The sequence below is a fragment of the Nilaparvata lugens genome, chromosome 8, assembly GCF_014356525.2.
Source record: "Nilaparvata lugens isolate BPH chromosome 8, ASM1435652v1, whole genome shotgun sequence".
Classification (NCBI taxonomy): Eukaryota; Metazoa; Arthropoda; class Insecta; order Hemiptera; family Delphacidae; genus Nilaparvata; species Nilaparvata lugens.
In genome coordinates, this window is record NC_052511.1 from 18,316,190 (window position 1) to 18,331,296 (window position 15,107).

The 15,107-nt window shown below is 32.7% G+C and overlaps 1 protein-coding gene across 3 annotated transcripts; it reads left to right on the forward strand.

The window, feature by feature from the left end:
• Positions 1 to 2,525: 2,525 nt before the first annotated feature.
• Positions 2,526 to 14,864, forward strand: LOC111063659 (probable phosphoserine aminotransferase). Of its 3 annotated transcripts, none has more exons than XM_022351345.2 (9): positions 2,526 to 2,716; positions 5,743 to 5,846; positions 6,991 to 7,121; positions 7,975 to 8,090; positions 8,319 to 8,480; positions 8,910 to 9,004; positions 9,971 to 10,140; positions 12,346 to 12,606; positions 14,568 to 14,864. In XM_022351345.2, the coding sequence occupies exons 2-9, from the start codon at positions 5,802 to 5,804 to the stop codon at positions 14,677 to 14,679; spliced, it is 1,092 nt and encodes a 363-aa protein (XP_022207037.2). In that variant the 5' UTR covers positions 2,526 to 2,716; positions 5,743 to 5,801; the 3' UTR covers positions 14,680 to 14,864. The 3 variants fall into 3 exon arrangements, with proteins under 3 accessions (XP_022207037.2, XP_022207043.2, XP_039290084.1); XM_022351351.2 differs by having other exon boundaries at positions 2,609 to 2,716; positions 5,748 to 5,846; XM_039434150.1 differs by lacking the exon at positions 2,526 to 2,716 and adding an exon at positions 5,122 to 5,334.
• Positions 14,865 to 15,107: the final 243 nt, after the last annotated feature.

Consider the following 15,107-nt stretch of genomic DNA (forward strand, 5'->3'; position numbering starts at 1 on the left):
ACATTTTCATCTAAAATTGAAAATAAGCTCGATATTCGAGAAAATGTGATTATCCAATTGCAAACTGTTGGCAACTGTTGATTCTATTAGATCATTCACTATGAAGAGATAGCATACATCGAGTGTCTTCAGAGTTATTGTCCTGTCTCCAGCTGGCTCATATCTTTGAATGGTAGACTTGAGATGCGCGTGAACACTAGCGTCAGCCGTCAGGTGATCAATTTTCATAACGGCGAGGAAAGTTGTGTGAGTGCGCTACACCAGATTTTTAATTTTGCTTCTTGCTCGCATGTCAATAGATAAGAAACATAACACACAAACATAAAGAGTACTCTTTACATAATTTTTATATTTCTTATCATTTTTCTTTTCTTGAAGTCAAGGCATATCATCTAAAAATAATTTGATCACTTAATTTGCATAGCAATCTTTAATTGGAGCTTTAAATTCCTGTATACTCAATCTTACATAACAACAATAATAATAATAATGATGAGTTTCTGTTCATGGCGTGGTAATAGGTATGGTCACAAGTGAACAAGTCATGAACATAAAAACTGTCATAAGACAGGTCAAGAACAAAAATACATATCAAACACAAAAAGCAGCAAGCAGAAGAAGCAGCAAGACTAATGCAAGAAGTATCTACTTACAGTCTGAGGATCACAATCATAGAACTCCCTCAGAGAATAGAAGGGGTTCTCCTGAAGGAAAGCCCTCAGTCTCCTCTTCAAGACTGTTTCTGGCAGAGTCCTGGCTGAAACTGGCAGCTTGTTCAAAATTTTAGCTGGCTGGTGGATGAGGCTGCTCTGGGTCCTCCTCAATCTACAATATGGCAGGTCCAGCCTCAGCCTGCCTCTGGTGCCATGATCATGCACATCACCCCTGGTAGGCAAAGTACGGACACTGTGGAATACCTTTATAGCTGACCTGTAAATGTAAAAATTGAATAAAGTGAGAATCTTTTCACTCACAAAATGAGGCTTACAATGCGCTAAAAATTCTACCCCACAAAGAGTCCGGATGGCCTTCTTCTGCACCAGCAGTATATCTTTTACCTCAGAGGCACCATCCCACAAGGTGATGCCATATGCCATCACACTTTGAAAGAAGGCAAAGTAACACATGCGGAGATAGATGGGCCTCTGGTACACATCTTCTCAGGCTCCTGAGCAAAAACAGCACCTTGCTCAACCTGTCGAATAAGAGCATCCATTAGCATAATGAATAATTCAGCAAAATGAACAACATTCATTCATATTCTTTGATTAAGAATATAAGTGTAATGATTGATGATCCAATTCAAATTACATATCGTAGCTTAATTATTATTTTCCTATAAATATATAATAATCATAGTTCGCCCATAAATTCATTGAACCAGGAATTAGGAATTAATAATTAATTCAATGGAATTATTCCATTAAAACGATTTTATCAGGAATTGGATAAATTGATTTTCACAGGAACACTTTTTCCTTTGGCTGAGGGTAATACCCACATGAGCTTCAGGCTTTTGCGTGGGTTATAATAATTATTAAGTAAACCTACAGATTTGTAGGTAATGATAATGACAGTATTTGATTAACATTAGTGTTGCTATCCTTTCCGCTAGAGCAGTTGGACTGGGTGCATTTGAGAGAGTTGTAACCAAATGCTTGAAGGTGAGGGCCTATTATAGTGTTTAAGAGTTTCTAGACGATGACTCAAATCAGATTTTGACCTGTTAGTGTGTTTTTTATTGAAGCTTGCTTTGGATCCCACACACTGCCATCTTGATCATAATGATGTGTTAAGTAGTGCTTCGTATTATAAAGCCATCGATCCCACAAGTGTGCGTAAAGGATGAAAAAGAAGGTATTAAGGTATTTTTAGTTCTATCATTCTACAAAACAGATAGCGCTATCCTTTTCTTACTCCCCAAAGTTGCCAGATCGTGTGTTTTAACAATGTAGAAATTAATTAACAAAATAATTCAAACTCAATTATGAAAATTCATTATTTAATCACCAAAAAATATATTTTCTTGACGAATAAAATATAATTGATTATTTCAAACAGGAATGATCAGTTAATATTACATAAAATATACCGGTATCAGCTATCCTCTATAGAAAACAGTGACAAGGCAGAGAATCGGCAACGCAGTTCTCATATCTTTCTCCACTGCCATTATAAAGTGGACCTCACTATAGGTGAGTTCGCAACCACCCGAAAGTGATTTTTCAACTCCAGCGGGGAATAGCACGCGCATGAATCTCAACTCTTTTTATTATTTGTATAAAGAAAATATTTTGATACAAAAAAATTTATATTAAACTACGAAGAACAACGCATATCCTCTATTTATTTAGGCAGCAATAATAAAAATTAATAAAGTTTACTGCGCGATCATTTAAATTCCTGAAAAGTCACTGCCAAATTTATCGATAGTTATTATTATCGATATTTATTCCATTATATATATATCACCAATAGTTATGTAATGTATTTATATAATAGACTTTTTTACAGTACTACGTCAATCTGCAATGTACTGCTCATAAAATGGACACTGATAAGGGCATTATTGGCCATGATTATGAAAAAAGATAAAGAATTTAGCTGCTACATTGTAACTGACAAAAACTTCTCTCTTTTTAGCACGGTGCTTGACCAAAGCTAGCCGGGTCCATCCAACTGGATCTTGCAAATATTTTTCTGGGGAATAATCACGGTAAGTTATTACATAATACATAATATGTTAATACCAGGTATAAAGTATATACGTATGCACTTCAAGATTTCATTTTAAAACCAGACGTACACTTGTGCATAATAAAGCTTGAATTAAGTTAATAAACTTTCATACAGGATATTATTATAATATTTCACTGAAACAATAAAACTTGAAACTTGAAACAATTAACTTATTACTTATCTAATAATTATTGTTTGGAAATTTTGAGACAAGATTTCAACTGAAAATTAATAGCCTAATTTATTCATTAAATCTAAAACACTACAATAATGTATTAGAAATAAAAAATAGGAGTATTTTCCATGTTTCAATATCATCTATACATTTGAGGTGTATCTTCTTGAAAGTTTTATTATATAAATATATAGTGTTATAACAATTTATTGTATTTTTCCTTTAGGGCTACTTTTAATATAAATAAAATATAAATCTCAGTACCCTTTCAAATTATTTTGTCACAACATGTTTCAGACATTAATACCATTTTCATTTGCTTTTTTCATTTCATTTCTTATTTTATTTATGTTATAACAATGTATATTCACGAACTAAGTCTCTGACGATCTTGCTTCAAACTGATTTCTTGTGACTCTTCAAGATATAGTTGTGGTCTCTTAATTAGTTATTATTTTTCATTTGAAAATGGCATTGATGTCCGTAACATGTTGTGATTAAATAATTTAAAAGAGTACTGAGATTTTTAAAAATCTGCAAGAGATTTTTAATAAATGCTAGACTCAAAAATCAATTGATTTTATTTTTTATAATTTTAAATCAAGTTATAACCATTTATGTATTTTTTTAGTAATGATGATTATTTTATTGTTCCTGTAGATTGACCACGAATACTGGTTAGAGTGGTCAACTTAGTTCCAACATTTTTAAATTGTAATTTGCTATGTTTTTGTGAAAAGGAATCAATAAATTTCATTTCTTATTTTATTTATGTTATAACAATGTATATTCACGAACTAAGTCTCTGACGATCCTGCTTCAAACTGATTTCTTGTGACTCATCAAGATATAGTAGTGGTCTCTTAAATAGGTAGTTATTATTTTTGTCAAAACTCATAAAATTCTAATGAAGGCGATGCTCTCAGAGACTCAAGAATGTGGACTGATGAACTAATCTTTAGATTCTGTAATTGAAATTGGTGTTAGAACAGATAGACTAAAGTGTGGGTTGTATCGTTCTATTGTTTATTCTAGAGGATTTAACGGCATTAATATCAACAGGTGAGTGATAAATATAATTTTCACGTGGTTTTTATTAGTATACGTAAATGGTAGATGAAATAGTTTATAGAATAAGTTATTATCAGCAAAACACAGTTAAATGTCTCAAAACACTCTCTTGTAAGTTTAATTTTTGTTGTTGGTTGTCTTATAAATCTTTAATTTTTGATCAATATGATAATATGTTAATACCAGGTATAAAGTATATACGTATGCACTTCAAGATTTAATTTTAAAACTAGATATACACTTGTGCATAATAAAGCTTGAATTCAATTAATAAACTTTCATATAGGATATTATAATATTTCACCCAAAATTTTGTTTCAGGAAACTCAAGTTGAGCCAGAAAAAAATTAGGAATAAAAGTAAATATCGATAAAAACGAAATAGTACGGTATTATATTTTGACTTTCGACCAGTATTCTATCAAAATAGATTATCATAGCCTATATCGATTCATATAGCCTAAAGTAAACAGAATCTACATTTTACTAACTGTTTCTCAATTAAAGGTTTTAAGGGAGACCATATAGAATAAGATTGAATGTCATGAGAAATTAATCGTAAAACTGAAAATGATGATTATTAATATTTACCATTGAACACACCTTATACTTTTATCCATATATCAGCAGGAAATTTATATTTATATATTTTTTCACTTCATTATTGATTCAATAATGTGTAGTGTATCATAAAATATTTTATTTAGTAAGAAAGGATCCTTTTTAAAAGTCAATTTGGAGTATCGTAGGAAGATCTTAATTATTATAGTATAAATTACTTTAAATTATTTATTGAGAATACATTACATGAAAAAATACAACTCGAAGAAAACAAACCTCATTTACATAAAAAGTATGACACAAATGTTTTAGAAATAATATTAAGATCTAGAATTATATTCTAGGATCAAGATATTGGATGAAGTATCGTGTTTAAATCACTTCAAACTTGATATAATAATAATATTATCCTGTTATAAAGTCCAATATTTTGTGTAGGCTATTTTAATGAAGTGAAATCTCTAAAGTTATTTTCGAATATTCTGTTGATAGAATGTTGTTAGTCTTGCGCACTAACTTAGAGATGAACATTAAATCGAGCTGAAAGGGTGGTGTTATCAGTGTTGATGACCTTCTTATCAGTTATTACCTGATCCCTGTTTCTCTCTCTTTCCATGACTACATCTTCCAAATTAAGTCAGTAAAGTTTTAAACACTACTGTCAACTGACAGGATTGGAAAAACTAGTGAGATGTATAAATAATAAACTTCTTCATACAGTTTTATAAATTGTTAGTTAAAGTAGTAAAATTGCAGAACACTACAAGTAACGAGCTTTACAGTTGTGTTGTGAGTGATGTTGTGGTACTTTTCCAAAATGAAAACACAAATTTGTAATTGTCAACCAGTTTTTAAAAAGAGGTTGACATTTCAAATTTGTGTTTTCATCAAGTAACGAACCAACTGTTTACGTTCAGTATATGTATACTGTTTATTTGAAACTTTCAAAAATTTGAATAAGTTTTCAAATTAGTGTTCGTTGTCGCCTGTGCCCTGTACCAATATAGGATGAAAACATATTTATAATTGTTCAAACTTTTCAGTTCCATCACAAAAACAATAGACGTGTTTTCATTGTAGTTTATTTGTGAATTTGGATAAAATTTCATTATGAAATTTACGTGACGTTTGCGTCATTGACTAGAAAAAAGTGCTGTTGATAAATAACTATATTATTGTTATTTTGTGTGTTTTCAGTATAGAAACAACAGTTGCAGTGTGAGTATCGAAGTGGTCGACGATAATATCCTAGCAAAATGGTTATCAACTTTGGGGCTGGTCCATCAAAACTTCCAGAAGAGGTGGGTACCTGATTTTAAATGATAACTTTTGTTCTAATGCTAGAAAAGTCTAACCAAAGAGAAAATAATCTAGATCTTCAGATCTAGGGCTCTGAAGTGTTGGTTATCAAATTCTATAAACCCGTTATAATTGAAAGAAAAATCTATGAAAATTTGAAGGATCAATAGGTATTTTATTTATTATTATTCTAAGATCACTTCCTGAAAGTTTGGCGGTTGAGCTTGACTTGAAATAATTTGAGCTTGTTTAAAATAATTTGATTTATATAACTTGATTCATGATTATTCTTAATCAATCAATAATACATTTATTCATTATTGATTGATAATCAATTGAATAATACTTTCAAGTAAAAAATAACACTTTATATTGAAACCTGACCCTAACTTGAGTTTACAAAAAGTAACAAAGATGTTATCAACTGTCAACTAATTACATCCAATCAATGTGAAAAGAGGTTTCTATAAATAGTATTAATTAACAGTACTTATTCTGAAAATCACTTGCTATGATGTTGTTTATTATATTGGGGTGTTGTTAAAACGATAGCATTTTTAAGTGAATATAATATAGGCTAGTTACCGTACCACTTTCAGATAGTCTCTGTACGTATTCAAACGTGTGTATTAGTAATCAAACTAAATTACAAGATATTAAAAAAATAATTGAAAGTGAAAAATAACACTCACATTAAAGAGTATTGCGGAAGAGGTTTGTTTTCTTCACTTTAGAGTAGTTTTTACTTCAAATAATATTCTGTACAAGGATTTCAAACTGGTATATAGCTTGTATTGTTGGAAACAATATTATATTTCTTGAATTACTTAGGGTAGGCTAATCCAAAAAATCTGAAAGTAAAAAATGTTTCTAACAAATATAAGTTATAGGCCTACATAAGTTTAAAATCCCTGTATTGAATGTTACCATAAACAGCATTAAAAAATGAGTAAATCTGAGTTTATGGTATAGAAGAAAATAATTGTTTTGATTCTTAAACTTCTTTATTGTCTCATAAGTTTGCATAACATGAAAAACATACAACATACACAATAATTATAATAATTATATTATCCTTCAGAAACAATAAACCCCAAAGGTATATTAACTGGTTGGGAAACTAATTACCGTATTTCTGATTGTCAGGTTTTATCGGGAGTACAAAAGGACCTACTCAACTACAATGGAATTGGAATCAGTGTGATGGAGATGAGCCACAGGAGTAAAGATTACGCGGTCATCAATGACACAGCCCAGCAAAACGTCCGTGAATTATTGTAAGTGCAACTCAAATCACATGAATCTACTGTACACTATGAAAAATCTGTACAGTAGCGTAGAACAATTCAAGACACTTATATAGTAAGGTATAGGAAGTAAGATTTCATCTTATTCGATAGGGGTGAAAAATTGAAATGTTTGAAAATTGAGTTAGTTTTTGATGTATTTTTATTATTCGATAATACTGAACTCAACATTAATATTATTATTGATATTCAAAGATTGGATTGGAGAATTTTCTTCATGTGATGAATTCGTCGAATAATTAATTCCATTTCTATGTGAACTGTGGCGAAGTATACTGTTGAATTATTTTTCCAAAGATTTTTCATTAGTGATTAATAAAGTAGGCCTATTGGGGCATTGTAGGAGTTTTTCTGAAATTATCTTAATTTTTTAATGTATGAGCTGAAAACATCATTTTGACATTTTCATGAGATATATATTCATATAGGTCTACTAATACAATATTATTGCATACCGGTAATTTATGATAAATAGAATGAGACATAATATAATTACTAGTAATAAAAATAAAGTACCGCATCAAAAATGTCTGCAAAAGCAAACCTGTGCGCAGGTTTAAAGAGAACATAAAAACCAGGCTCATTTCAATATTCGGGTACGGTTTCTACATAATTATTATGAATGGCCGATAAAAGAAAAGGTTGTATTAACACGAAGAAAAATACTACTACTGCATTTTATATCTTGAAATAACAAGCCCATATTTGACAATAAATAAATTTGGAAGGAGTATAATCAGAATACTATTTTAACATATTCAGTAAGATATCACCATCAAAAATGAGTTACAATTCTTATCTTTGAATTTTCTTCTTCTCCTAGAAATGTACCACAGGAATATGCAGTATTGTTTATGCAGGGAGGAGCTACAGGAATCTTTGCATCCGTTCCAATGAACCTTATGCCAAGGACAGGAACAGCCGATTACTTTGTTACAGGTTTGTTTATTCAAATTTTGCTTTAAACTTCAAAACTATTAATAATGTTCATGTGGACTATATTAGAGATATATCAAAGTCTGCCGAATCTCTAGTGCCATGAAAGAGTTCGAAATTTGGTTTAATCCAGTAAAAAATTCCAAATATTCTTTTTCAACTTTCAAAAATCCCACAATTGTTAAAAGCCTTTTTCAGAGTTAGATAATTGATAAATTTTGTATTTTTTAGGAATATGGTCGGCTAAAGCCGCAAAAGAAGCCAGCAAATATGGCAAAGTGAACATGGTTCTTCCAAAAACAGACAAATATGAAGGTGTTCCAGACAAATCAGCATGGAAATTGGATCCAAACGCATCTTATGTCTATTATTGTGATAACGAAACCGTGAATGGTAAGTATTTATATTTTTCTCAGTAAAATTTCAGCTGAATTTGAAAAACTGAAAGAAACACGCAAGAAGCTTGACAGTTTAATTCAGTATGGTATGTAGGATTCTTCATTTCTATACACGATGAGTACGTACCTAACATTCACTTGAATAATACAATCACTTGCAAATTCAGAATAAGTTAGATCAAGAACATCTATAGATTTTACGTACCGTGAATTCAGTAAATTTGAGTTAATTAATAAAAGCTACAAGTCATTTAGACATTATTTTGCACATTATATTACTCTAGCATATTCTAGCATCTCTTCCGTCTCTAGCAAATGATAGATAGTGTTCTATGAAATTAAATTTTAAAATTGTTAATTCAAACTGTTCAGTAATTAATATTAATAAGTATGATAAAACTAAATAATTGTTCCATTATTCCAGGTATTGAATTCCCATTTATACCAGAAACAAATGGGGTTCCATTAGTAGCCGATATGTCATCAAACATTCTAACCAGGAATTTCGACATTAGAAAGGTATGCAGAGTTCAATCTGAACGACTTCTATTCTGAATTTATCTTCTCATTCAGATTCGTTGCGATTAACTGAACAGTAATCCTAACAAATTAAAAAATAATATGTTCATCTTATTTAAACGCTAGTAAAAATAATTTTAAGAATCAATGATGCTAAGGTTCGGTTGCACAAAAGCCGGTTAAATTTTAACCGTGATTAATTCCTCGAGAACCAATCAGAGAACTTATCAAAAAGCAGGCCTTTTCTGATTGGTTCTTGTGAAATTAATCACGGTTAAAATTTAACCGGCTTTGTGCAACCGGGCTTATAACTTATAAAATACTGCATGTCTCAATTTTTGCCATCTACCAGCTCAATAAATTTTCAAGAGAGTTCAATTTCATATTGTAAATTAAACTTCTAGATTTAATAATAAATTATTTCTAGTGAGTAGTGACATTTGTCATGGATTCAATGATAATAAATAAATAATGATAATGGTGATAAAATAACGAGCGAAGCTCGGTGCCCCGATATTGTATTTTATATACACAATCATAACTACCATTCAAATAATGTATTCAATTTATTTATCTCAGTATTGAAGAGCGTAAATTGTATTTTGAAAAGTGAAAGTGACATAACCAACATTTTGATTTGGACAGTACCTATATAGTATAAATTGGAAATGGGACAGTTTTGGGCATGAGCCTGTTGTGCCTTTCCTCATGTTAAGTATTTGTACACAATGTGATGAATAAATAAATAATGGAATACATACATTTATATATGATTTTATACATGTGATATGAATTCAGTATTTTGGTAAGGTATTTATGTAAAAATTAAAAATCAAAGTAGGTACTCATGACTTAAAAATAGCATTAATATATCGAATCATGTCGTAAGTAATGAAATAAAGTCAAAAAAAGTACTTTGATTTTTAATTTTTACATGTGAATGAATATTATATGATTCTGTTTCAGTTTGCCATCATATTTGCTGGTGCACAGAAGAACATTGGCCCACCAGGAGTGACTCTGGTGATAGCTCGTAGAGACCTTTTAGGGAAGGCCATGCCTATCTGTCCTCTCATACTCGATCTCGCTGTTATGGACAAAGATAATTCTCTACACAACACTTGCCCAACCTTCTCGTAAGTAAAGTACCTAATTGTATAATATAATATTAAATAATCTTTTATATCCTGATCCTGATAGAATAATAACAGTGAATTTGCTCACGTGCTTTCCCTAATATTAATGAAATTATGAAATCTCAATAATTGAGTCTCTATCCATTAAGTTGTGTATTTATTAATTTATGGAAATTATTTTCCATACACCAAGAAAATCACATGACGAGTGAAGTACATTCAACAACTCCATGTCTTTACTATATCTAGAAATACGAGCGGTAACAAGAAAAGTAAGGTCTCCAACTTTGTAACTTCACACGGAATTCCGCGCTAAGCGAAATCTGGTAACACCGCCGTGTTCTCTGGCTCCCCCACTACAACCCAGTTGCTGGGCGCGTATACGCCTACCGCTCAGTCTTGGCGGAACAGCTATCTACAATGGAAGTACCCCTCGCGTCAGCGTCCAAATGCGAATTGCGTTCTGTGATACGTTTCTTTAGGGCGAAAAAGGCGACACCTGTTGAAATCCATTGTGAATTGGTTGCAGTTTATGGGGAAAATTGTATGAACATTAAAAACGTGCGTAAGTGGTGCCGCGAGTTTAAGTCCGGGCGCACTAACGTTCACGATGAAGAGAGAAGTGGCCGGCCGCCGCTTTCGGATGCGATTGTTCAGACAGTGGAGGCAGAAATTCTCAGAGATCGCCGTGCAACTGTTAAGGACTTGGAAGGAAAGCTTGGAGGAGTGTGCAGCAGAGAATCAATTAGTGAAATTCTTACGGAACGGTTGCATTACCACAAGGTTTCTACCCGGTGGGTGCCGAGACAGCTGACTTAAGAACACAAGACACGGCGCGTGGATTGTGCGGACAAAGTTTTGCGGCGTTTTGAACAGGAAGGAGAAGAATTTTTAGAAGGCTTTGTTACGTGGGATGAAACATGGGCTCATCACTGCACCCCCGAGACAAAGGAGTCCAAAACCGAAAAAAATCAAAACAACACTGTCGGCCGGCAAGGTGATGGCGACTGTGTTTTTGGATCGCCACGGTGTATTGTTGGTCGATTTCATGCCACAGGGAACCACCATCAATGCAGAAAGGTACTGTGGGATATTAAAAAGCTTCGCCGTGCCATTAAGAACAAACGCCCGGGAATGCTGTCCAATGGAGTGACTGAAATTTCACCACGACAACGCGCGCCCGCACACAGCCAAGGCGACCCTGGACCTAATCAGGAAATTTGGCTGGGAAATCATTGATCACCCTGCCTACAGTCCCGACCTGGCCCTAAGTGACTATCACTTGTTCCCCGCCCTAAAAAACATCTCGGAGGGAAGAAGTTTGCGTCGGACGCGGAGGTTCAAAAAGAGGTAAACACCTGGCGCAAAGCGAACGGAAAGTGGTATGATGCCGGCTTAGAAAAGTACATAACGCGGATGCAGAAGGTGTTGGAAAAATGGCGATTATGTTGAAAAATAGCCAAGATCCTGGTCTTTCAAACGATGTATTATACTTGGTAAATAAATGTCATTTTCTATGAAAAAAATAGAAGACCTTACTTTCTTGTTACCCATGTAGGTCTCTCATTACAGATTAGTAAATTTTCTTTCATTTTAGAGATAGAGCAGCATTTAGTTTCTTGTGAATTTTTATTGGTTTCTAATAATTTCAGTACCTACTATTCTTTCACATATTATAGTATTTTGTCTGTGATTTAAATGACTATCAACAAATTCATAAATATTTCCTTTGTAAGTTACTTCAGTTCAATTTCAGTCTTGAAGGGCCAAAACGTATAGTGGAGCGGCAAATGTAGCTGAGAGTAATGCATGTATTTAAATGTGTCAAAACATGTAGGCGCACCGAAGGTAGGGTATAAGGGAGCACGGAGACATTCAGATGCATGAATTACGTTACAACACTCAGCTACATTCTCTGATACCTTCTACCTCATCCACCGCTCTACTTTGTTAGATTTCAATAAAATGACTCCCAATTATAACATGTTTATTGAATCTTACTTATGTAATTGAATTGGAAATACTCGAGTTTTTTACAGGAAACTGGGCAAATTTAGAAGGTGAAATTTAATATGAGGTTTCTCAGTTCAAACATTTCTCATGCAGGGTGTCGATCATTTTGTCTTTACCAAAAAACCATTAATTTTCACAGGATATTTGTGATAGCTATTTTGTTTTTACCAAGAAACCATGATTTTTTCACAGGATATTTGTTATGGGCCGAGTGTTTGAGTGGATAAAATCAAACGGAGGTGTGAACGGTATGGAAGATCTATCGAGGATGAAAAGCTCTCTACTGTATGAAGCCATCAACCAATCAAATGGCTTCTACTCGTGCACAGTGAAAGAGGGCTTTCGTTCCCGCACCAACATCCCTTTCCGAATCGCCAACGGCAACGTTGACCTTGAAAAGAAATTTGTTGAAGAGTCCAAGGCTCAGGGTATGATTCAACTCGCTGGTCACAGGTAATTAGAACAATTTCAGAAAAACTATAATTACAGTTGTTGTAACATTTTTAGTTCAGATCAAAAAATCAATATACTGTAAAGTTGAAAATAAAATTTGATTATATAAAGCTGAGGTGGTCGATCATCAGATGGACTCCAGAAAGTGATAAATCTATTTTATTTATTTATTCATTAATTGTCACATTACATCAAGTTTTTGAGTTTCACTCATATGACTGGTGACATGTCAATATTACTAAATCTAAATTATTATATAATTACTATACAGTATATTGTCAAGTGAAAATATAATAAAAAATGCATGATTATACATAGAATGCCTTAATGTATACAGAATAATATTGTTTATAATGTTTATATATCTATTCTACTTGATTAAAATTGTGAAATGGAGTACAAGGTTTTTTCAATTAGAAATTTTCTGATTGCTTTTAAAAAGAATTACCGAATTTATGTCTCTAATGGCTGCTGGTAGTTTATTGTAACATCTCATTCCAGCATAAAAGGGAGTTTTTTCCATGAATGTGCGTCTATGAATTGGGTAAGCAATCAGGTTTCTATGACGTGTATTGTACTCATGGTTATTTGTGCAAAAGTGAAATAATTAATAGAAATAAAATGAAAATGGTACCCTCTATTTAGAAAACACCTTTTACTCCTTTAAAAAAACAATGTTTTTTTATTCATAAAACCATTGAACGTGAATTATTCTATTTATAAAAGTCTATAAAATTAATTAATTTTCAATGGTTTTATAATTTAAAAAGTCAATTGTTTCCTAAAATAGAAGTAGAAGGTGTTTTCTAAAACAGGATACTAATTCCATTTCATCCATATCTTTATATTATTAGGCCTGTTGGGTCTCTTCTGATCAAATATTTGATTTGTGTATTATAAAATGTAAATAAATAAATATTACTAAAATTAGCCCTAGTTATTCATAGTTATATAATTTATCATTTTCAAATTTCCTTGAAAAGAATCTTGGAGACTTCTTCTTGGTCCTGTTGCATAACATATTTCTGGATGTATCTATACACTATTAAATGTATTCTTCTTCTTCTTCTTTATCTATCCCAATGTGCCGTTTTCAAAGCGTTGGGTGGTCGCCTCGGATCCATCTTCTCCACTGCTCTCTGTCCGTAGCCATTCTCTTCAACTGATTCACGGTCTTGCCTCTTTCTGCTGCTATCCGTGAAACAGTTGCCTCCCATGTCACCCGTGGTCTTCCACCTGACTTCCCTGTCCTTTCCTCTTCACCTCGCTCATCCCGAGCACTGCCATTTTGTATTTTTTCATTTCTTCCACGACCTCAACCTCCTTCCCATTCAGTGTTTTCACATTCCATGTTCCAAATCTAATAAAATTGCGTTTCCTTTTGTTAGTCCAATTATCCAGTCCAGTTCCGAGGCTATTTATATTACTTTGAATCCGTTTTAATCTGACGTGTGGGGGATTAGCCCAACGACGCCTCCTCGGAGCACTTGTTCGTCTGACTCCTACCCTTTAACCTGTCCGGCTTGGGTGGCCCTACCGGTAGTTACACTACCGCCGGCATAGCTCTCCGGGTCACTGGAGTACGCAAGCCCCTCCACCACAACCAGGTGTTGTGCTCCCCAGGAGGGGTATTAAATGTATTCAGACTCAGTAAAATGAAGTTCTTTCTTTTTGTAATTTGAAGATACTTACAATTTCTATGACTAAGAAAGAAAATTGAAATACTATGGCCCAGTTGCACAAGAGCCTGTTAATTTTTAACCATGATTATTAAATGTCACGAGAACCTATCAGAGAAGGCTTTTTCGAAATGAAGCCTTCACTGATTGGTTCTAATGGCATTCAATCACGATTATTATTTAAAAGTCCTTTGTGCAACCAGGCTTGCATATTAAAGTGAGTGAATAGAAAATTTCCATGAGTAAATATTTGAATAAATAGAAATTATGAATTGTTTCCAGGTTGGTGGGTGGACTAAGAGCTTCCTTCTACAATGCACACACAATTTCTGAAGCCAAGGCACTCATCAGTTTCATGAAAGAATTCCAGAAAAAATACATCAGTACTGTATAGAGTTTTCATTATCAGTTGATGAAAACCAACTTATCAACAAAATTATTTACTAGTATTATTTATATACTAATTCTCAAATCTTTATCGCTGTTCATTTTTTATAGTATGGTAGGAAATGTTTTTCATTGCGTGATTCTACCCAGAAATTACGAATGATTTTATAAATAAATATATTAAAGAAGAAATTTGAGGTTTTCTTTCTCACAATTATTGGCTTTTATTGTTAGTGAGTATTTAACGGGGATGTCACTTTGCTGGGTGATTCCTTTACCCTGGGAAGATGGTGAAGATTTCTAGTGAGTTCCGTTATACCATTTTTATTTTTCTATAACAAAGATGGCACAAATTCATTACAAATGAATTATTCTTTGAGTTAGACAATCGTTCACATGTTATGTTGAAGTATACATCTTGGAAGACATAGATAA

Bases quoted from the DNA above. Each gene is read 5' to 3' on its own strand.
- LOC111063659 (XM_022351345.2), top strand. From the start codon at position 5,802: ATGGTTATCAACTTTGGGGCTGGTCCATCAAAACTTCCAGAAGAG. The intron at 7,122-7,974 runs GTAAGTGCAACT...TTCTTCTCCTAG, and splicing joins CAAAACGTCCGTGAATTATT to AAATGTACCACAGGAATATG. The intron at 8,091-8,318 runs GTTTGTTTATTC...TGTATTTTTTAG, and splicing joins AGCCGATTACTTTGTTACAG to GAATATGGTCGGCTAAAGCC.